The sequence below is a fragment of the Nelumbo nucifera genome, chromosome 2 (genome assembly GCF_055504915.1).
Source record: "Nelumbo nucifera cultivar China Antique chromosome 2, China Antique-T2T, whole genome shotgun sequence".
Lineage (NCBI taxonomy): Eukaryota > Viridiplantae > Streptophyta > Magnoliopsida > Proteales > Nelumbonaceae > Nelumbo > Nelumbo nucifera.
Window position 1 is genome coordinate 62,856,003 of NC_142650.1, and position 21,699 is coordinate 62,877,701.

Genomic DNA, 21,699 nt, shown 5'->3' on the forward strand with positions numbered 1-21,699 from the left:
GCGGACGAATATCACGAACAAAACAAGAACATCCAAAGATACGAGGTTCAACAGGAAACACAGATTTATTAGGAAACAAAATCTTCTAAGGAATCTGATCATTTAGCACAGTGGAGGGCATGCGATTAATCAAAAAACACACTGTAGAAACAACATCAGCCCAAAACTGTTTAGGAACATGTGTTTGAAATAAAAGAGCCCTGGCAGTTTCAAGAAGATGTCTATTTTTTCTCTCAGCCACTCCATTTTGAGATGGAGTATCAACACAAGATGATTGATGGAGTATTCCATTCTGAGCCATGTAGGTCTGAAAGGAATTAGAGAAATATTCTTTGGCATTATCACTTCGCAATGTTTGTACAGACATATCAAACTGGGTTTTTATTTCAGCACAAAAAGTTTTAAAATGTAAAAGCAACTCAGAACGAGATTTCATTAAATAAAGCGAAGTCATACGGGAAAAATCATCCACAAAGGTAACAAAATATCGAAATCCAGTCTTAGACATAATGGGACAAGGTCCCCAAACATCTGAATGTACTAACTCAAAAGCATGACTAGCCCTTTTATTAACTCGAGAATCAGACGATAGACGATGATGTTTCGCAAACTGACAAGACTCACAATCTACAGAAGATGCATCATGAAACTAAGGACATAACTTCTTTAACAAAGGTAAAGATGGATGCCCCAACCGACAATGAGCTTCAAAAGGAGATAATGTACTGGAACAGGCAATGGTCCGGAGTTCCTGGGTATCCAAAATGTACAGACCTCTTCATTCTCGTCCTTTACCGATAATCCTCTTCGTCATAAGATCCTAAAACAGACAATGATCAGGAAAGAATGAGATACAACAGTTAAGAGTACGAGTGAGTTTGCTAACAGATACCAAATTATAAGAAAATTTTGGTAAACTCAATACGGATGACAAAGAAAATGTTGGTGTGGGATTGATAGTGCTAGGAGCAAAGACAGAAGAAATAGAACCATCTGCTAAGGTGACTGAAGAAGGAAAAGTGTGTGATTGGAAAGTGGAAAAGAGACTAGGATTACCTGTCATATGATCTATTGCACCAGAATCAATGACCCACTGAGAGGAAGAAGAAAGAAGACATGTATTGGTTTTACCTGACTCAGCAAGGGCAGTGATGGACTGAGAGGAGTTCTTTAATGCCTCTTGATACTGGGTAAATTTCGCATACTCATCTGTAGAAATTGTAATGCTCTGATCTGACGATGGATGAGGAGCATCACTCGTAGTTACAACATGAGCTGACTGAGACCCTATTCTGAGAACGAGACCGGCCAGTTGATCCACTATTTTGACTGACAAGTGCACTAGGTTGTTGTACAGGTGAGGTATGGGAACTAGTATCTGTACGAAGGACCCTAGTAAAGACATCCTTTAAAGAGGTAATCTCAGGATTAGACAGAATCTGTGACTTAGCACCATCAAATTGAGGATTAAGGCCAGCTAGAAAACTCATAATAGCCATCTGTTCACGTTGAGTCTACTGAACTTTGATATCAGTACTGAAAGGTAACAAGGCGTTCAATTCCTCATAAGTGCATTCGAAATTCATGAAATAGGTCTGAAGAGACTGATCCTGTTGTTCAGCCCGATAGAATGCCTTGCAAGCATAAAAAATACAGGAAATATTTTCTTTACCAGAGAACAGAAAAACCAAATATTCCATTAGTTCTTTTACAAACTCACAGTGAGAGACATGACCAACGTACTCATTCTCAATAGAATTACGGATTTGCAAAAACAATTGAGTGTCAATTCTTAGCCATTCAGTAGGAGTCTCATCAGTAGGAGGGTCCTTAGTTAGATGGTTGTCCTTAGAGATACTCCGTAAATACAAACGAACAGTCTTACTCCAGTCTAAATAATTAGTTCTGTTTAGTTTTTTGTTTAGTGATTTTAGACAGAATGGGGATAACACTAGGCATAGCTAAGTTCTTCTGTTCAACCGCCATCATAAACACAAGAAAATAGACTTTTGACAACCAACAAAGCCAATAAAACACACTTAAACAGAATCGGTAGTAGATGCAACACCCAAACAGCAAGAAATTACAACTGGCAGCACCGAAATATCAATTGTATAAAAAGAACAGAGAAGAAAGACTTTCCTGATGGGCAAACAAACATCACAGGAGTAACACCGAGGCTGGGGCGATCATCGGAAATGAGACCGGTGAAAGTGGGTCCGTGACACGCGCCTTCACGCTCCGGCGCGTGACGGAGCGACAGAAACTTGTGACGGCGCGTGTGGCTCAGTCGCTGGGTTTCCAGTGATGCAACTTGGTGGGTAGGCCGATCTGGGGATTCCGCTTCCACTGGTAGGGGCAATGAGATGCAGATGTCACTCGGAATGGGTGACCTAGAGATCGCAGCAGCTGCTCACTTGGGCAACGTAAAGAATTCAAAGCTGCTCACTTGGGCAGCAACGGGAAGAAAACCAGAAATTAATTTCAGACTGGAATTGGTGTCTCCAGCTCTGATACCATGTGATAGAACAAGAATTGGAAGAAATGGATGTCTTTCTAACTGAGAAAATCGTACATATATATACAGCCTTGTAGATACTAAAATAGGAAGAAAATCTAATTCCTATAATCAAGCTATTCCTAATTGGGCTAATACTCCATAATTACAACTTATAATTTCGTAACCTATAATCTCGTTACAATCTCAAAAGGGGTATCGTTGCTATGATCCTACCTCTCGCAAGTACTATGTCTCCATTGATGTATCATTCTTTGAGAACCAACCTTTCTTCCCGGTTTCTCCTTAGGGGGAGAGTAGGGTTGAGGAGAAACAGGCGGCTCAAACTCAACTACGTTCTTTACCCAATCCTCCATTCTGTGTCTTTCATCGTTGCCATAAAATCCAGTAGAGTTGAAGAGCCGTGAAACCTGACACTATGCAACCAACATCATTGGATTCGCCAGAGGCAGATCCTTCTCATCAGTTAGGTGTACTTGCTCCTATTGATATGCCTATTCTTCTCAATGTTGATTCCTTTGTCATCAATGATCTTGATTTTCCTATTGCTAAGAGAAAGGTTGTTAGATCTTGTTCCACTAATCATCCTATCTCTAATTTTGTGTTCTATGATCACATTTCACCTTCTTTCTGTGCATTCCTCTCTTCTGTGGACAATGTCCCCGTTCCTAAGAATGTGGCAGAAGTTTTATCTAAACCTGAATGGACAGATGCAATGTCGGAAGAAATTGATGCATTACAAAAAAATGACACTTGGGAGTTGGTGGATCTTCCTGAAGGGAAGGAACCAGTGGGTTGCAAGTGGGTGTTCACAGTGAAACACAAGGCTGATGGAACTGTTGAAAGGTACAAGGCTAGACTGGTAGCAAGAGGTTTTACACAGGTATATGGAGTGGACTATGCAGAGACTTTTGCTCCAGTAGCCAAGATGAACTCTATCAGGATTCTTCTTTCATTGGCAGCAAATCTTGATTGGGAACTTCACCAATTGGACATAAAAAATGCTTTCTTGAATGGTGACTTGGAAGAGGAAGTGTACATGACCCAACCTCCAGGTTTTTGTGCCAAAGGCAGTGAACAAAAAGTGTGCAGTTTAAAAAAATCTTTATATGGGTTGAAACAATCACCTCGGGCTTGGTTTAGTAAGTTCCACTTAGCAGTTCAATAGATGGGGTTCAAACAATGCCAATCAGATCACACTCTATTTGTGAAAAAAGGTGAAGGGAAAATTGTAGCTCTAATTGTGTATGATGACATAGTGATCACAGGAGATTGGGAGGCTGAAATACGGAGACAAAAATTTCTTAGCCACTCAATTTGAGGTGAAAGATCTAGGCCCCTTACGTTATTTCCTTGGAATTGAAGTTGCTCTCTCTCACAAGGGCATCTTTATTTCCCAACGGAAATGTGTACTAAATCTACTAGAAGATACAGGCAAGTTGGGGGTAAAACCAATTGACTTACCAATTGAATCTAATCATTACTTGGGAGACAGTCAGGGAGAGTTTTTGAAAGATGTGAAGAAGTTCCATAGACTCGTAGGGAGACTCTTGTATTTGTCTATGACCAGGTCTGATATTGCTTATGCAGTGAGTGTCCTTAGTCAGTTCATGCACAATCCTAGGACAACTCACTTTGAAGCTGCAGAGAGGATCCTTCGATACCTCAAGAAGATTCCCGGAGCTGGTTTGCTGTTCCAGAAACATGGACACTTAAAGGTGGAAGTATATATTGATGCTGATTGGGCAGGAGCAGTTGATGACCGAAAGTCTACCAGTGGGTATTGTGCCTTTGTAGGAGGAGACTTGGTCACATGGAGAAGTAAAAAACAAAGTGTGGTGGCAAGATCTAGTGTTGAAGCAGAATATAGAGCGATGTCTCATGAAGTTGCTGAAATCATGTGGATAAGAAATCTGTTAGGTGTAGTGAACAACCCTATGTCACTCTACTGTGACAATAAAGCTGCCATCAATATTGCTGCTAATCCAGTCCTGCATGATAGGACGAATCACATAGAAGTGGACAAGCATTTTATTAGAGAGAAACTTGTAAATAGAGAAGTGTGTACTCCATATGTCAGCTCAGAAGAACAACTTGCAGATGTCTTCACCAAAGGTCTTCATCATGTGTGGCACAATGATTTGTGTGACAAGTTGGGCATGATTGACATCTATGCTCCAACTTGAGGGGGAGTGTTGAAATAATTTAGTTATTTGTGTTAGGGTCTGTTTGGCTTGTTAAAGCCTTTTTTTTATTTGCTGTTATTGTACTCACTTACAGCAGGGGTACAAGAGTTTTTTTTTTTTCTTATTTCTGCTGCCCTTTATAATATAATAGAAGCTGGCGCCGCCAGTATGGTTCCATTGCTCCAAACCTTTTCTTCCTTTCTTTCTTCTTCTCTTGTCTCTTCTTCCCTTTTCTTCTCTACTTCCTCATATTTCAATCGGATTTATTGCCTAGAATCATCTAATCCAGAAACCGGTGGTCAAAGTAGTTCCGCTTCTGGGTCAGTTTTTAAAACCTTGACTCAGAGGGCTGAGGCAGAAGTGGGATGGGCCTTGGTGTATGGGTGGGGATTTCAATGTAGTAAAAAGAAGAAATGAAATGAAGGGAGGAAGGGATAGAAGAACTTTTGTAGGCATGAGGAGGTTTGAAGAATTCATAACTAATAATGAGTTGATAGATCCACCGCTGGTTGGAGGGAAGTTTACCTGGTCGAATGGCCAAATTCCAGCCATCCTCAGAAGGCTGGACAAATTCTTATTCTCAGGAGATTGGGCAGACTATGTGGGGGAAGTGGTTCTAGAACCAATGACCATCCAGTTATCAGACCCTAAAAGGAGTGTGGGGTAACCCATTACCCCCAAGGGTAGAAGCTTTTGCTTGGCTGGTGGCACATGACAGTATTCCAACTTGTGATCACTTGAAATCTAGAGGCTTGCAACTAACAAACTGCTGTTATATGTGTAGCTAGGAGGAAGAAACAATCCTTTTATTCTTCTCTTTGTAACGTGGCAAACTTCATGTGGAAGTTTTTCTCCTATCTGTTTGGAGAGATTGTATTTCATCCTTTGGCCCCAGCAGAGCTATTTTCCAAGTGGCCGAAAATCAGAGGAAGTAACAAAGACAAAATCCTGTGGAGCTGTATTCCATTCGCAGTTTGCTGGTCCATCTGGAAAGAGAGAAATAGAAGGGTATTTGAAGACAAGACAAAGAACTTTGAATATCTAATAGCAGGAGTGGGCAACATGATAACAGCTTGGGCCCTCAGTCTTCCAAATTTTGGCCAAGTGAATAAGTCTGATCTGTTAGAGAATTTCTGGAGCACTTTGGAATTGAATCCTTGTAATTTTGATTCTTTTACAGTGTAATTTTTGATTTGTAGTTGGTTTGTCAACTAGACAACCATCATTTTGAGATGTACTGCTTTTTTCAATTTAATGAATTTCCTTTTATCCTTCAAAAAAAAAAAAGAGGGTAAAGTAAGAAACTTGAGTTAAAAGTTTAGTCTGAATCACATGATGGTATAGTAGGTGGGGATTTTGTGGTGGTTCTTAGACTTAGCATAGGGACATTGGAATTGGAGAGGGGGAATTTTAAATAAGGGTATTACTACAAATACAGATATAAGAAAGGGAAAACTTTTTAATTGCTTATGTGGTGCCTCTTCTAATTCAAATCAAATGTTAGTTAGGGGTGGTTGAGATAGATACTAGGGGACATAACATAATTGGGTGTGGTTTGTAACAAGATTTCCACTGAAAAGGGAGACTTGATTGACAAATTGCATAAGGTAAAGGAAAGAAGCAAAGAAGGATTAATTGAAACAATTATGATTAGGGTGGCCCACTGGCTCAAATCCATAGAACTCTTTTCCAATGTTCCAACTGATGACATTCTCGGAAATTGGAAGGAAGTGGCAGTTTCTACTTTATACAAGACTGATATCATTCATACTTGGTCTTAGGGCTGTAAACAGATCGGATGCAGAAAAATCCGAATCCAATCCTGATGAAGGAAGATTTGGCCCGACCTCGCAAATCATGCCACGTGGCAAAAAACAAGTAGCTCGGCACTTAAAACAATGTACCGAGGGTACAAACACCAAAGGGAAGAGACCGACGGTCCGAACTCCCTACAAGATGCCCGAACTCCTTACTTAGAGTTCGAACTCCCTACAAAGTGACCGAACTCCCTACTTAGAGCTCGAACTCCCTATGAGGAGCCCGGACTCCCTGCAGGATGCCCGAACTCCCTACTTAGTGCTCGAACTCCCTACGAGGAGCCGGAACTCTCCCTTTGGCCCTGAGTCACACAAAGCAGAGACCCGAACTGGCCCGTCTTATGACAGTTCGGGACCCCCCCTTATCCGAACTCAAGACTTCGCCTCACGCACCGTTCCAGGCACTTCGCTTCCAGAGCATTGAACTGGACGAACCACACCGTACCTGACACCAAAGGAGTCCGTATCCAGGGGCGGCGCACCTGACTGACTTGGGATCTGACGCTTGACGGCCACCTGCCACCGTCACCTGTCACCGCTACCTCTAGTTACAGAGACGGCTCCGACAAAAAGAGCAGTGACGGTTCTGCCCCAGCAGAGGCGATGACACCCGAACTGGCAGAGGCACGGAAATACTCATTCTCGACCTGACAGGAGCCTAGGAGTGAGTGCGCGAGGTGGTTATAAAAGGCTCTCCACTCCCCCAAAGAGGAGGTATGCAAACTTTGCGCTATCTGGTTTTATCTTGCCTTTGAAGGATTCTAACTTAAGCTTCGGAGCCTTTACACCGGGTTCTCCCCGGAGCTTCCTCATCTCCTCTGTTTCAGGTTCCCTGCTACTCAGTTCAGAGGCAAGGTCGTTGACAGCTAAGACCGGCCGGATTGCGCATCATCAATTGGTGCCGTCTGTGGACGCTTCAAAAAGCCTCCCTCCAAACTCTCATAACCCCCTTTTCTTCTTCAAAAAATCCAACACTCATGGCCTCTTCCAGCAACGCCGGACGTGGCACGGAGACAAACACCACCGGGGAACAACTTCAAGTTCCCGTGGTGTGCGTTGGACAGTTCACCATCCCCCTTTCGGTGGATGGAATCCCCAGCTTGAATGCGCCACAAGCAGTGGCGCTCGTAAACCTTCCTGCCACAAGCATCCCCTTTCCTTCCCCTATTGAGACAACCTTTACTGAACCGACTGCCGTCCCCCTGGCAGCCAGCCAAAACCGGTTGGACGACCTGATGCAGTGCATGCGGGCAATGCAAGCCCAAATGCAACAGTTCCAGCAACACCAGCTTCACCAGCACCAAGTACTGCACATCTCCCAGTATCACTATCAACAGCAGTTCCCCCAACTGCCGCTGAATCAGCCCCTATTGCCACCTCGACACCCTGCTCCGAGACCGGTTAAGGCCTCCCCGCAGGATGGACGCCCCCACCAAGGAAAGGCCTCCCGGCCCTAGAACCCCCTAACAGCCAGGCCTCGTCCCCAGGCCAAAGAGAAAAAAATCATCCCTGCCTCGCAGCTCGCAGGCGGGTCGGGAACCTCGCCCGCGAGATCAGCACCTCGGCGCTCCAAGCCCGAGTTCCCACTCACGGAAAACCGATTCGGCGCCCTGGCAGCAGCAGACTACCAGCATTCCGGGCCCATCGAGCTCGGCAACACGGAGGCCAGCAGCACCAGTACAAGGCCCACTCAACAACGAAGGCGCCGGCGAAGTCGCCGAACCGCCACCCATGTCCTGTCAGAGCTCAGAGGCAAAGAAGAGACGAGCTCGGACGAGGTAGGAGCTGCCCCGATTCTCTCAGTTCCTTCCCCCCTCGCATCAGAACTCCTGGCGGTCCCCTTGCCCAGAGATTTCAAGCTTCCGCCTCTGGACAAGTATGACGGGTCCTTCGACCCCAATGACCACGTTGACGCTTTCCAGTCCCAAATGCACCTCGCCAGGGCCAGCGAATCGTGCATGTGCGTGGCCTTCACCACCACCTTCAGGTGGGTAGCCCGCACTTGGTACAGGAACTTGGCCCCCGGGTCGATAAAGTGCTGGGCTCAGTTCGTGCAGGTCTTCACCGCACACTTTGTCACCAGCAAACGGTGCCCCAGAACAGAGGAAAGCATCTTCGGAGTAGTCCAAAGGGAAGGAGAATCCATCCGGGGCTACATCAAGCGATTCAATGAAGCATGCTTGCAGATACCGCGGTTGGACCCCGTGGTGCAGCTCGCGGCGGCCAAAAGAGGGGTAACGCACAAAGAATTCAAATGGCACATGGTAGCTAATCAGCCCGCAACCGTGGCCGAATTCCTCAAGCTCGCGGACAAGTTCATGAGGACAGAGGAAGAAATCAACCAACGAACCGAAGGCGGGAACGAGAACAGAAAGAGGGAAGGCGAGCCTTCCAACCCAGTCGACCGGAAAAACCCGGCCCGGGAGCCGAAGCCGAACCAGTCGTTCCGAGCTCCCCTAGCAGTTCGGACTGATTACACGCCGTTAAACACAAGGCGGACCGAGATCTTAATGACGATCAAGGACGCCCCATACGTGAAGTGGCTACCTCGCCTAAAGGGAAATCCGAACGAGAGAAATAAGAATTTGTATTGTAGTTTCCATAGAGACCATGGTCATAGTACCGAGCAGTGTAATAATCTCCGGGACGAGATAGAGGGGCTCATCCGTCGCAGATACTTGAGAAACTTTGTACAGCACAACAATAATAACAATAAGGTAGGTCGGCAAGGGGAGCACGAAAAGGATGCCCCCGAATCTAGCAGTAGACCTGCCGAACTGTTGCAGCGACAGCCTCCGGAAGAGAGGCTAGTTCGGGGAACCATCCATGTAATCGTGGGAGGTTCGGTGGTAGCAGGGTGTACCTCGGCAGCAGCCCGGACTTCAGTTCGCGAAGCGGCCCTCGAGGAACGAAACCCCCCAAAGAGACCAAAGACCGAAGAACCAATCTTCTTCACGGAGGACGACGCGCGAGGGGTCCACTACCCCCACGATGACGCGCTTGTCATTAAACTAAGGATCAGTGACTTCGAGGTCAGACGCGTACTCGTAGATTCGGGCAGCTCAGCGGACATCCTCTTTAAATCAGCATTTGACCAGCTACAGTTACAGAGGAGCGAGCTGAAGCCCGCGAACACTCCCCTGGTGGGTTTCAGCGGAGAGGAAGTCAGGCCCCTCGGAAAAATAACAGTACCTGTGGAAGTCGGCACACGGCCTTGTGTGGTCAGACTCAACCATGATTTCCTGGTGGTCGCGACCCCCTCCCCATACAATGCCATAATAGGGCGGCCGATCACGCATATCCTACGGGCGGTGGTCTCCACCTACTATTTGGCCATGAAGTTCCCTACGGACTTCGGTGTGGGGGTAGCGCGGGGCGACCAGCTCGAGTCCCGCAAGTGTTATGTTGCCGCCCTGAAGGGAAAAACCAAGGCGGCCGACGACCTCGAACTAGAGCGGCCTGCGGAGCAAGGCGAGGAACGAGCTTCGCCCACAGAGGAAACGGTCGCAATCTCGACTTCGGCTATGGACCCAGCTCGCACACTCCAGATCTGGTGAGTTTTTTACTTCAAAATTTAGATATTTTTGAACTTTAGATCTGGTGTCACCTAGACCTGATCTATTCCACCTACAAACAACATCTGATTTGGTGAAGTTTTCGAAGGAGTTCTGATCTTCTTCTTAGGGCGGCAGCACTTACAGTTTCCATTTTTGGACTGCAACTTTTTTGAACTTCAGGCCTTCAACATCAGCCTGCGATTTAAGTTTTTCTCTCTAGATCGAAGGGTTCTCTCAAGCTCTCCTTAACCCTATACTCAGTTTCTGGTTTGGAGTTTTTTAAGGACTGCCTCAATCAGCATAAGATACCTCCCTTCTCGTGAAGAAGAAGTCTGATGTGTTGGTAAATCACAGATTTCTCTCAATCGGCTGACTCAATCAACTTATAACCCTAGATCTGGTGTTGTCCTAGGGTTTTCTTGCCTCCCTTTTATTTGATTCAGACTTCAGATTCATATTTGAAAGGCCTTAGACTCGATGGTCTTAAAACTTGCCTTTTTTTTTGGACTGTCATCTTCTTGATTGCTGAATTTGGTTGTCTCTGATATCCTTGTGCTTGGACTAGTGATTCAAAAGGCGTGCCTGAGGCGCACATGCGAGGCACATTTTGGGGTATGCGCCTCGCCCAGGTCTTAGGTGCACCTCTTTCAAAAGGCGCGCTTGATGCGCCTTGCACCTCAGCCCAGGCGTGCGCCTTTATAAAAATTTGCGCTTTTTGCTGCTTTTTGAGTCTAACGGCTGTGTTGTTCATTCATTCATTGCAATAAAACATCTTAAAAGGCAATGAAAGTTGTAAAGTCATTATTTTTTATGTGAGAAATAAGAATTTCAGACCCTAACATGGACTTGTGGGTTTTACATGCTTGAAAATGCTGTATATGTTTTCTCTTATTTTTAAATTTTCATTTGAATACACTTTACATGTTATGTTTATGTATTTTAATTTTAGATAATAGGTTTTTTAAATCATTTATTTTAAAATTTAAGTTTATATTTTTATTAACATTATGTTTAATATTTTTTGCATTTTTTTAAATTTTTTTGGCATTTTTTTTGGAATTTTGACTTTTTTTTTTGATTTTTTAGTTTTGTTTTTTGTAATTTTGCACCTTAAAAAGGTGCGCACCTCGCCTTGCACCTTGCGCCTCAGGCGCAAATAGGCCCTTGCGCTTTTAAAACACTGGCTTGGATTGTCTTGACAGTGTGGCCTGCCAGAAATAAGAGGAAGAGAAGAGAAGAGAAGAAGAAGAGAGAAGAGAAGAGATTGGGAATGGAACAGTGATGGCGGTGCCAGCTTCTATTAGTATATATAGGGCGACTAAATAAAAGGGGAAAAGACCCTTGTGTCCCTGTGTAAGTGAAGTACAATAATCAGAAAAATAAAAAAAGACATTAATCAACCAAACAGACCCTACCAAGACAAGACTAAAAGACAAGAAATAAAATAAACTATTTCAACACTCCCCCTTAAGTTGGAGCAAAGATGTCAGTCATGCCCAACTTGTCACACAAATCATTATGCCGCACATGATGAAGACCCTTGGTGAAGATGTCTGCAAGTTCTTCTAATCACTCTTTATTTGTTATGAGACGACCTCAGGGTATTACCATTCTCCTACTATATGCTGATGACATGTTGTTGATTGGGAATGATGCTAAAGGCATTCGTGAATTGAAACTATTACTTCATAATTCCTTTCACATGAAGGACTTGGGGCCTCTAACATATTTCTAGGGACTAGAAGTACATTGCAGTGATCGAGGGTATTTTGTTTGTCAGCAGAAGTATGCCTCTGACCTTGTTAAACTTGCTGGTCTTAATGATGAAAAGCATGTTGATACACCTATGGAGCTAAATCTTAAGCTATCTAAATCTGAAGGTCCTTTACTTCCTGATGCTGCCTTATATCGCCAGCTTGTGGGGTCCCTCATTTATTTCACTATGACTTGGCCTGATATTTCTCATGCTGTCCAGGTTGTTGGTCAATTTGTTTCTGCTCCTTGTCAGCCTCATATGACTGCTGTTCATCGCATCATTCGATATGTTAGAAGCACAACTTCCTAGGGACTGTTCTTCTCCTCCTCTCCTATTCAGTTGAGAGCATATGCTGATGCGGATTGGGCTGGTTGTCCAGACACTCGTAGGTCCATGTCTGGGTGGTGTGTTTTTATGGGTGATTCACTCATCTCTTGGAAGTGTAAGAAACAACAAACAGTCTCCAAGTTTTCCACTGAAGCAGAGTATAGGGCCATGTCTTCGGTTTGCAGTGAGATTGTTTGGTTACAATCTCTCTTTATGGATCTTGGCATTCAGGTTCCTATTTCTATTCCTCTCTATGTAGACAATACGAGTGCTATCAAGATTGCATCTAACCTTGTCTTCCATGAGAGGACCAAGCACATCGAGGTGGACTGCCACTTTATCCGAGATCTCTTCACTACTGGGTCTATATTGCTTCCTCATGTAGCCTCAGACATGCAGATTGCTGATATTTTCACCAAAGCTATGACTAGAGTTCAACATCTCTTTCTTATAGGCAAACTGATGGTTATGTCGAGGCATCAATTTGAGGGGGGGTGTGGAGGCTATAACTTGATGTACCTTATTAGTATAGTTCCTGTTGTATATTACTTTTACATCTTATTCTTCTTTTCTCTTTCAGCCCTGTATGGGCATTCTTGTAATTGTACATATCTTTTAATATATAAGAGACTCTTTGAGGTGGGGGTCATTATTCTTGACACCTCTAAGATTATTCTTGTTCTTTTCTCTATTCGGCCAAGAGTATTGACATTAGGAAGTGGAGAAAATTATGAGAGATTTTTTTATGGGAACTGGGGGAAGGAAAGAAGGACCAGTTAGTAAGATGGGAAACTGTGATTAGAGCTAAAGAAAATGGGGGATTGGGAATTGGAAAGGTAGACAAGAAGAATGTGGCATTAATATTACTAGTAAAATGGCTGTGGAGGTTACCAAAAGAGACGAAAAAACTTTGGCATAATGTGGTGGCTAGCTTTCATGAATTGGAGGATAATGGATGGGACGCTGGATTATCCACAAGGACTATTCTTGGATCTCCTTGGGAGGCAATTCACAGTATTCTTCCTTTTATCAGGTACAATGCATGCTCGGGTAACAATGCCCTAATTTGGAAAATATTTGGGTAGGGGAGTCCACTCTTAAAGGCCAATTCCCTTCTTTGTTTAGTCCTTCTTTCAAGAATGAGTTGATGTCTAAGTTTCTACCCTTGTTTTTGCTTTTTCTAGGTCTAATTGGTATTGGCTTTCAGAAAGGAAATCTGGGATTTGGAGGTGTACAAGGACTGCTATATTATGGATGGTTTGGGAAAAAAGGACTGCAAGAATATTCAAAGAAAAAAAGGAACCAAGGAGGCTATAATGGAATGTATAATGATTAGATCAGTGTTTGGATAAAATCTTTGGGGATTTTTAATCCTTTCTCAGTTGATAATATCACAAGAAAGTGAGGAGAGTTGGCTTCAACAAAAAATGTTATGGCTATTAGAGTATGGGAACCCTCGGAGAATGGATTTTGGAAGCTGAATTTTGATGGAAGTAGTATGGGGAATCTGGGACCTTCGGGGGTGGGAGGAGTTATAAGGGATGAAGAAGGAATTGCGAGAGCAATATATTCAGAGTCAATTAGTGAAGGAGATTCTACAAGGGCTGAATTGTTGATGGCTCTACAAGGGGTTCAGCAAGCTAGCGAATTGAACATTGAGAAACTTGTCATAGAAGAAGACTCTAAGGTGATAACTAGTTGGTTGAAGAAGGAAGAAAAGGCTTTTTGGAAGTATGGAAACGAATTGAAGAAACTGAGGTGGCTGAGAAGAAATATGCAGGTAAAAATTCAATGGGCTCCAAGATTTGCAAACAGTTGGCTCGCTAGTTTAGCTAAACAAGGGGTGTATAGAAATCAAATGTTTTGGGAAAATCTAGAGCTTTTTTGCTTTTCAGATGTTGGACTTCTGTTTCATCAGATGCCACCTCAATAACAATGAAATTACAAATTAGATTAGTGTGTAAAACTCCTAATCCTTATCCTTTATGGTATTCTCCTAACTATTTTCTCATTTTTGTTTGAGTATTTGCATTGTCATCTTGTAGTAGTCTTTTTTATGCTTTCACTGAGATAACTCATTTTCCTGAATCATTAAAAGTATGTATTAAAGTTGGGTTCACATTTTAGGTTCCTTTTTCAATCTCAAAGTTCATAGCGGATGGGGTGGGTGTACGCATACCAACTGAACAGTTGCTTAGAAGTCTCATTACTACCCTTCTGATTCCTCTGATATTGGGGAAGGTATTGTTTTCTTTTCTGTTGTACAACTTTATGTATTAATGTTGTTTAAACTTTGCTGAAATGAAAGGGAAAATGCTATGGTTTGACTTTCAGTTTTTAGAAAAAAATTCCTTTTCATTTTCCCCTTTTTTCTTTTATTTCCCAGGTTAAGCTAGTTATTAATATAGACTTCACCCCAATGCTATTTTTTTTTTGTATCCCTCTAATAAAAGTTTAACAGTTAGTATTACTGACCAAAATGGAAAATTTTAATTTAAATCTTTAAATCCTGAAATTTAGAGGTAAAACATATATACAAGGTTTAAAATGTTGGTATTAGCAGATATACCAGTCATTGAAATAATGGCAACGTGTCAGAAATGTCGAAAATCTCATATGGAAATATTGTAAAAATTATAGACATAGTGGAAACATTGTGAAATATGCAAGAAGCAAGATATAGTTTAAAGATTCCCATAATTGTTTTTTTGAGCTTTTTTTAAGGGTGAAGTGAAGTCATATTTAATGGGTTAGAAGCAAGATATAGTTTAAAAAAAGCCTAAAGGGAAAAAGCGCCAAATGCAACAATAGGGCTTATTTTGTAATACACCCTATAATTGTTTTTTTTTGAGCCTGCATCTTTGTTTTTATGGTGCAGTGCAGGCTAGTATAGCTTGCCTGATCTTTTGTGTAGTAACTCACTGTACAGGGTTATACTTGTACCATGATTAAGTCAATGAGTGCAATACCATATCCCTCTCTCTCTCAAAGAAAAAAAGAGAAAAGAAAAAAGATTATATTTTACTTTCTGATATTGCACAAGTGTTTGGCGAATTTTTATTTTTATCTTTTTATTTCTTTTCTTTAATGATTCTTAGGTTGTGATACTGATACTTGTTTTCAAAATGCAGGTATTCCGAGATTTCTTCAGTGGTAAGTGTTGTTCCAGTACCCATTTTCCTTTTGACAACTTCCTGATTCTTGTTTCTGTATAGGATTAACCCTAAAAGAAACATGTCAAGCTATCTTATCTTGTATGTATCTATTGACTACCACAACATGTTTTAGTGGCTCTATATTCATATTTGGAACATAGGTGGGCACCTGTATTAAATCTAGGGGTGCAACATGGGTGGGCCTGGATTTTTCATATGTTTAGTCTTAAATGGGGCCTGGGCACCTGAAACGGAAATGGGGCCTGGGCCTGGGCACCCGATTTTCTCCAAATCAGGCACCTGAAACGGAAATGCAACCCTAATCAAATTCAGGGAGTGCTATGTTTTGAGTATTGTGGCATCTCTGGAGGGGAATTTTAGGCCCAAATGCCCAATCATGTTGTACCCATTAAAGATGTAACAAGATTTCATGGCATAGTGGCAATGGAAGTAAAGGGAGTGAGAATGCCTATTAAAATTAATGTTTTAAGGTGTGCTTAGCTTAGGTTCACAGTTTAGGCTCATTTTATGGCCTTGCCAAAATCCATGTGTACCTCACCTAACCTGGCTTGTTATGTTTCGATGAATTAAGATGATTCCATGGCAAGTATGGATGACACAGTTGTAAAACTTATTGGAATCTCAGAACCAGGGTGGAAGAAAGAAATTCATTAAGTGATAGGTGGAGCTAAGCAATGGCAGGCTTCTTTTCTGGGAGAGGACTCAAACAGAAGAATTTGTTATCAGGCTGATGAAAGGGGTCATATGCAGACTGGCTCTGAAAGCATAGGGTGATGAGGAAAAAAAACAGAAGTCACCCAACAAGAAAGGCTAGAGATAAAACATATCAATACCCCCCTCCTCCTGAATTTTCCCAATAGACCAAAAATCAGAACCCAAGGACTCTCTTTGAACATTAGGAAACTCGGCTAAAATGTATAATCACCAACTAATGTCCAATCTCTGAACAATGTTTCTCCTTGCTTTTGGACTTGTCTTCAAAGATTCTTCTGTTTCTTTGTTTCCAAATATACCAAGACACAGCAAAAGGAATACATATCCAAAAAGAAAAAAATCACCTTCTTAATGCCATGAAGCACTTTTTTCTTTTGTTGGGCTTGGGCTCCATTTTGGTGAGCATGAAGCACTGGTTAATGTGAAAAAATTTCTTTAGGGTTGCCAGGACTCGAAATGATTTTCTTAAAAGCTGAAAAGAAGTATTCCCAAACAACCTTTCTACAGGGCAACCGAAACAGTGTTGCAGTACATCTTCAGCATTAGAACCACATAAATAATATCTGCTAGCCATCTTAGTTCCATTGCTTAAAAATGATCTTGAATAGGAAACTATCCAGAACCATGCAAAGGCCTCAACCCTTGGAGGGATTGGATTACCCCAGATTCCTGTAATAGGAGATTGATCAATTGGATTTCTAACTAGGGCTTTATAAAATGATTTCACAGTAAGGCAACCATTTTGCATTCCTTCTACCGTCTCATATCAGGCCTATCTGGGCTGATCTCCACTGTTTGAAGCTTAGACAACAACTGCACACATTCCTCCACTTCTCTGTCAAAAAGCGGTCTTCTAAATTTGGGACACCTGTTATGGGCCCGGGAATAGGATCGCGTCACGGGTCGGTCCACGGGGAAAAGCTCCTGTTTTCCCTTGTTCCTCCCCTTCCTAGCTGAACCTATCTTGGCGTTCTAGAGGGTGATTTGTCCAAGATATCACCAAACTCTCCTTTACTCTCTTTCTTGACTGGAAATTTGATATCCTCATTCAATAATGGGGTCTCCTTAAATAGGAGATTACAAGAGTCCTAATCAAAGGGAGTCTCCTTGCTGAATAGGGAGACTTCCAGTTCTATCTTGCTAAGGATAAGATAAGCTAATCCAAATCTGATAAGCTACTAACAAGATAAGATAAGAGCAATAGAGTAAGATAAGAACAAGCAAGATGATCTAATCTAATCTAGATAAGAACAAGCAAGATGATCTAATCTAATCTAGATAAGGCTGCTGTTGCCGAACTGGGTAGGATGAGAATCATTGAATCACTGCTGCTGCTGGCGGTGGGTCAGGTGCCTGTTGCTGCTAGTGGCGACGGTAAGTCTTCCCGAGGAATGCGTCCATAACATTACTCCCCTCATGGACTACGAGCTTGTCCTCAAGCTCGAACTCTGGATATGTGGCGTGGAACTCTGCCAATGGGAGCCATGTGGCTCCGGCCGATGGTAAATTACACCATTCTACCAAGACTTCAACAGCAGCACCAACAAAGAGCTTAGCTGACTGATGGGGAAGCTCAGTACCAGTATCATCAGGAAACAAGTTGCATAAGATGTTCTTCTGAGGTCCTTCTTGAGAGCCATCAATCCCAACACATACAACATTCAACTTCAATAAGTATTCAAACCTCAGAGTAACCAGTTTTGCAGGCTTGGGATTTGAAACCTCATCATCATGTATATGAAGGATGATTTTAAGAGGATGAGATCGATAGATTCCTGATTGGTCAAGGTTCTCTTTTCCAGTAACCTTCTTTGGCCGCTTTCTCCTTCTTTGGCCCTCCTCTTCCTCATCAGGCGCATCATCCTCCAACTTATTCATTTCTATATTTGTAGAAACACCATTGTCCTTAATTGCTTGCTGGTGGGCAAAGGCTTGAGCATCCTTCATGCTTCCTATAATTTCCAATTCAATACTCTCCCCAAATGCCTCCTTCTGAGCTAGCAATTGTGAGTAAATCACATAGAGTGGAGGTGGCAGTACTTCTGCTAAATTATGCTGCTTTAATTTCTTTGTATGCAGAACCCCTAGTTGGTGTTGGACAAGCAAGGATGCTTTCTTCAAAGATTTCGGGAGACTTGAAAGGAACTTCTTTCGGTGTGCAATGGTCTCCATAAGGCTTTTCTTGTGTTGCTCCAGTTTCTCATGAAGTTTGCAGAGTTCTTTTCGCCGAGAAAGCTCAAAATTAAGCCGCCTTAGCATCAGGTCATGTGCACTGTCTTTTGATAGTACAAACCTTTAATATCTTGAGGGGCTGAACTGAAAAACTCTTCCTCAGGCACAAGCTCAATATCCGAATACTTTGACTTGAAATCTTTGCGCACCTTTATGGCTTTCACAAAATGAATTTTCTCATACATCAAATTGTGGAGCTGCAATGTAGTGAAATCTATTGGTGCCTTAGCACGTTCTGTTTCTGCTTTAACACGATCCTCTTCTAGCAATATAGAACGATTTACCTTATCCCGGTCATCTGTTCGTTGATTCCAAAAAAACTGCTCGCAGCGATACAGCCAGCCTAAGGGGTCTCCATTGCCGTTGTACGACGGGGATTCCAGCCTGCTGTACTTGGGGATGACTGCGGCTACCGGGGCGACGATCTGCTGTTCGCCGGACGACTCTGTCAAGTCTGGTCGGCAGCTGTTTGTGGTTACAACCCCTTCTGGATTCCTCTCCTTGTTAGAGAAATACGATTCCAGCAAGCGTCGCAGCTCCCAGACATCGTCTTTGACCTCACGAACCTCCACGCTGGTTTCCACGAGCCTATGCTCCAGTTCGTGGACCCTGGATGATAGCTGCTCCAGATCTCCCATGACGGTTGGCTCTGATACCAAGTTGTTATGGGCCCGGGAATAGGATCGCGTCACGGGTCGGTCCACGGGGAAAAGCTCCTGTTTTCCCTTGTTCCTCCCCTTCCTAGCTGAACCTATCTTGGCGTCCTAGAGGGTGATTTGTCCAAGGGATCACCGAACTCTCCTTTTACTCTCTTTCTTGACTGGAAATTTGATATCCTCATTCAATAATGGGGTCTCCTTAAATAGGAGATTACAAGAGTCCTAATCAAAGGGAGTCTCCTTGCTGAATAGGGAGACTTCCAGTTCTATCTTGCTAAGGATAAGATAAGCTAATCCTAATCTGATAAGCTACTAACAAGATAAGATAAGAGCAATAGAATAAGATAAGAACAAGCAAGATGATCTAATCTAATCTAGATAAGGCTGCTGTTGCCGAACTGGGTAGGATGAGAATCATTGAATCATTGCTGCTGCTGGCGGTTGGTCAGGTGCCTGTTGCTGCCGGTGGCGACGGTAAGTCTTCCCGAGGAATGCGTCCATAACAACACCACACCACGATACCTTGCCTCACCTCAAAACATTGACTAATTGTAATATTTTTATGACTTAACCTTAAAAATCTTGGACAGATTTCACAATTTTCCAAAAACAGCCATGTATCCTCCCAAAGCCTAATTTTTTTACCATCACCAGCCTTGAATTTTGTAAGATTTAAGAAAGCATTATGAAACTTAGTAATATCTTTCCTAACAATATTGCCATATGTAGCTGTCACTTCTCTAGAGTCCGAATCAAATCTGAACACACCATATTTATAAGCATTAACCTTTGTAGTTCCTCCAAAGAGATCCTCTCTCTCCATGCCAAATCTCCACAGCCACTTCCCTAGCAAAGCTTTGTTGAATAATCTCACCCTTCTTATCCCCAAACCCTCGTCTCTTTAGGTCTACAAATTTAGTCCCATATCACAACATGATACTTCTTTTCTTTCACTTTGATGTTCCTAAGGAAATTTTTTTACATCCTCTCTATAGAATCAACCACAGATGCCGGAGGCGGAATTTTAAGGAAGGATAGTAAATAGGTGAGTTAAATAGGATACTCTTGATGAGAGTAATCCTACCTCCAAAAGAAAGTTTCTTCCCTTTTAACCAGCCAATCTATGATTGGTTCTACCCAAAACAGGTTGGTGAAATCTTGAGGACTATGGGCCATGAACTTCTTGACAGTATTGATTCAAGATTTTTAAGAGGGGGTATTAGGAAGGGGGAGGCACATTAGAGGAGTCAAGAAACCGATAATGTTTGATGTTGGTTTGTCAGGTTGATGGAGGTAGTTGCTATTGGTGTTTGGTTTTTGTTAGGTTTGTCCCCTTGTTGGTCTTGGGATTGGATTTTGTGAGCTGAAGCTGTTACAGATGGCCTTTGGTTTCCAAGGACTACTTAGAAAAAAGGAAAGAAAGGCAAGAAATAAACGCAAAAAAGAAGAAAAGGAAACTGATATCTAGGAAGTAGGGGGTTAAATGGCTAATTGTGAAAAAACCAAGAGATAACACCCTGCTATAAATAGACATGCAATGAAAGCACCCAAACTTCACAATCCCTTGAGAAAATAAAAACCTAAGATTACCATTTACAGAAACCCAAAAACACCCTACTCCCAATAGGAACATCAAGTCTAGACTTCCCTATGATATTGCCCCCTTCCCTGAGCTCTACAACCCCAAGCCTCCCTTTGATTTTGCAAGATGAGACCCATCAACATCTTCCTGCTCTCTTTTTTTTTTCTTTTGATCAGAAACGATAACTTTCATTAGAGATAAATTAACCTGAAATACAGAATTCAACCCTTATTAGAAAAGGTTGATCCAATAAACATCAAACATTACAGCACTGCCCAAAAAAGATTCTCCCTTGCAGTCCCTTGTTTTGCTAGGGCGTCAGCAAAACCATTTGCTGATCTCCTTACCCACTTGAACCAAACACCCACCTCCCTTGTTATGCTAAGAATTTCCCTTATCAGCTGTCGATATTGCCAAATTCCCAGCTGCCCTGATTGCATCCACCCAATTACCAACTTGGAGTCTCCCTCTATCTCAATCTGTTGTAGCCCCAACTGTTTGGCCAGTTTTACACCTTGATGTAGTGCCAAGATTTCCGCTCTTAAGGAATCTCCAACTCCTATTGGACCTGAAAACAAAGCCATTATCTTGCCTTCATTATCTCTGAAAACACCTCCTATACCAGATGGGCCTGGATTACCTATAGAGCTTCCATCAAAGTTCAGTTTCACCCTTTGTTGTGCCGATGGGGACCAAACTTCCTGTATCATAGCTTTGGAAGTAGTAGTAGATGCCACAATACCCCAACTTCTATAAATGTCTTCAACTGAGAAATCCTTAAAAAGATCACAGGATTTCAACCAATGGATAACCTTAGTAGTTATTCCACAACCTCTTCCTTGGATCTACATCTGCCTTTAAAGATCCTATTGTTTCTTTCCTCCCGCACTGACCACAATACTGCTCTAGTGGCTCTCCACATAATCCTTCCACGAATCGTTGGTTGCCTGTAAAAAGTTGGATCAAAGAGGTTCACCACTCTTGAGGAGGGAGTCCACCTGTAGCCAAAGAGATAAGAGAACCAAGACCAAATAAAGAACACAAAGGGACATGAGATTAGTAAATGTGAAATTGTCTCACCAGAACCCAAACAGAGGCAACAAACATGGGGGGAGAGGCACATATTTGGCCTCTTTTTCTGCAATAAACCTAAGGTGTTGATTTTTTGGAGTACC

General features: G+C 42.6%; 1 protein-coding gene and 1 pseudogene across 3 annotated transcripts in view; one reads left to right on the forward strand and one right to left on the reverse strand.

Annotated features, from left to right (window-relative positions):
- Window positions 1-21,699, forward strand: part of LOC104607694 (Sodium Bile acid symporter family) — a 48,069-nt gene that overhangs the window by 16,998 nt on the left and 9,372 nt on the right. For 2 of the 3 annotated variants that reach the window (XM_088898342.1, XM_010273386.3), the window contains exons 8-9: window positions 14,289-14,402; window positions 15,293-15,314. In XM_088898342.1, coding sequence (XP_088754468.1) covers window positions 14,289-14,402; window positions 15,293-15,314 — 136 coding nt within the window. The remainder of the gene's footprint in view (window positions 1-14,288; window positions 14,403-15,292; window positions 15,315-21,699) is intronic. The other variant, XM_088898341.1, reaches the window with a different exon arrangement.
- Window positions 17,284-19,069, reverse strand: LOC148802267 (THO complex subunit 5B pseudogene; annotated as a pseudogene).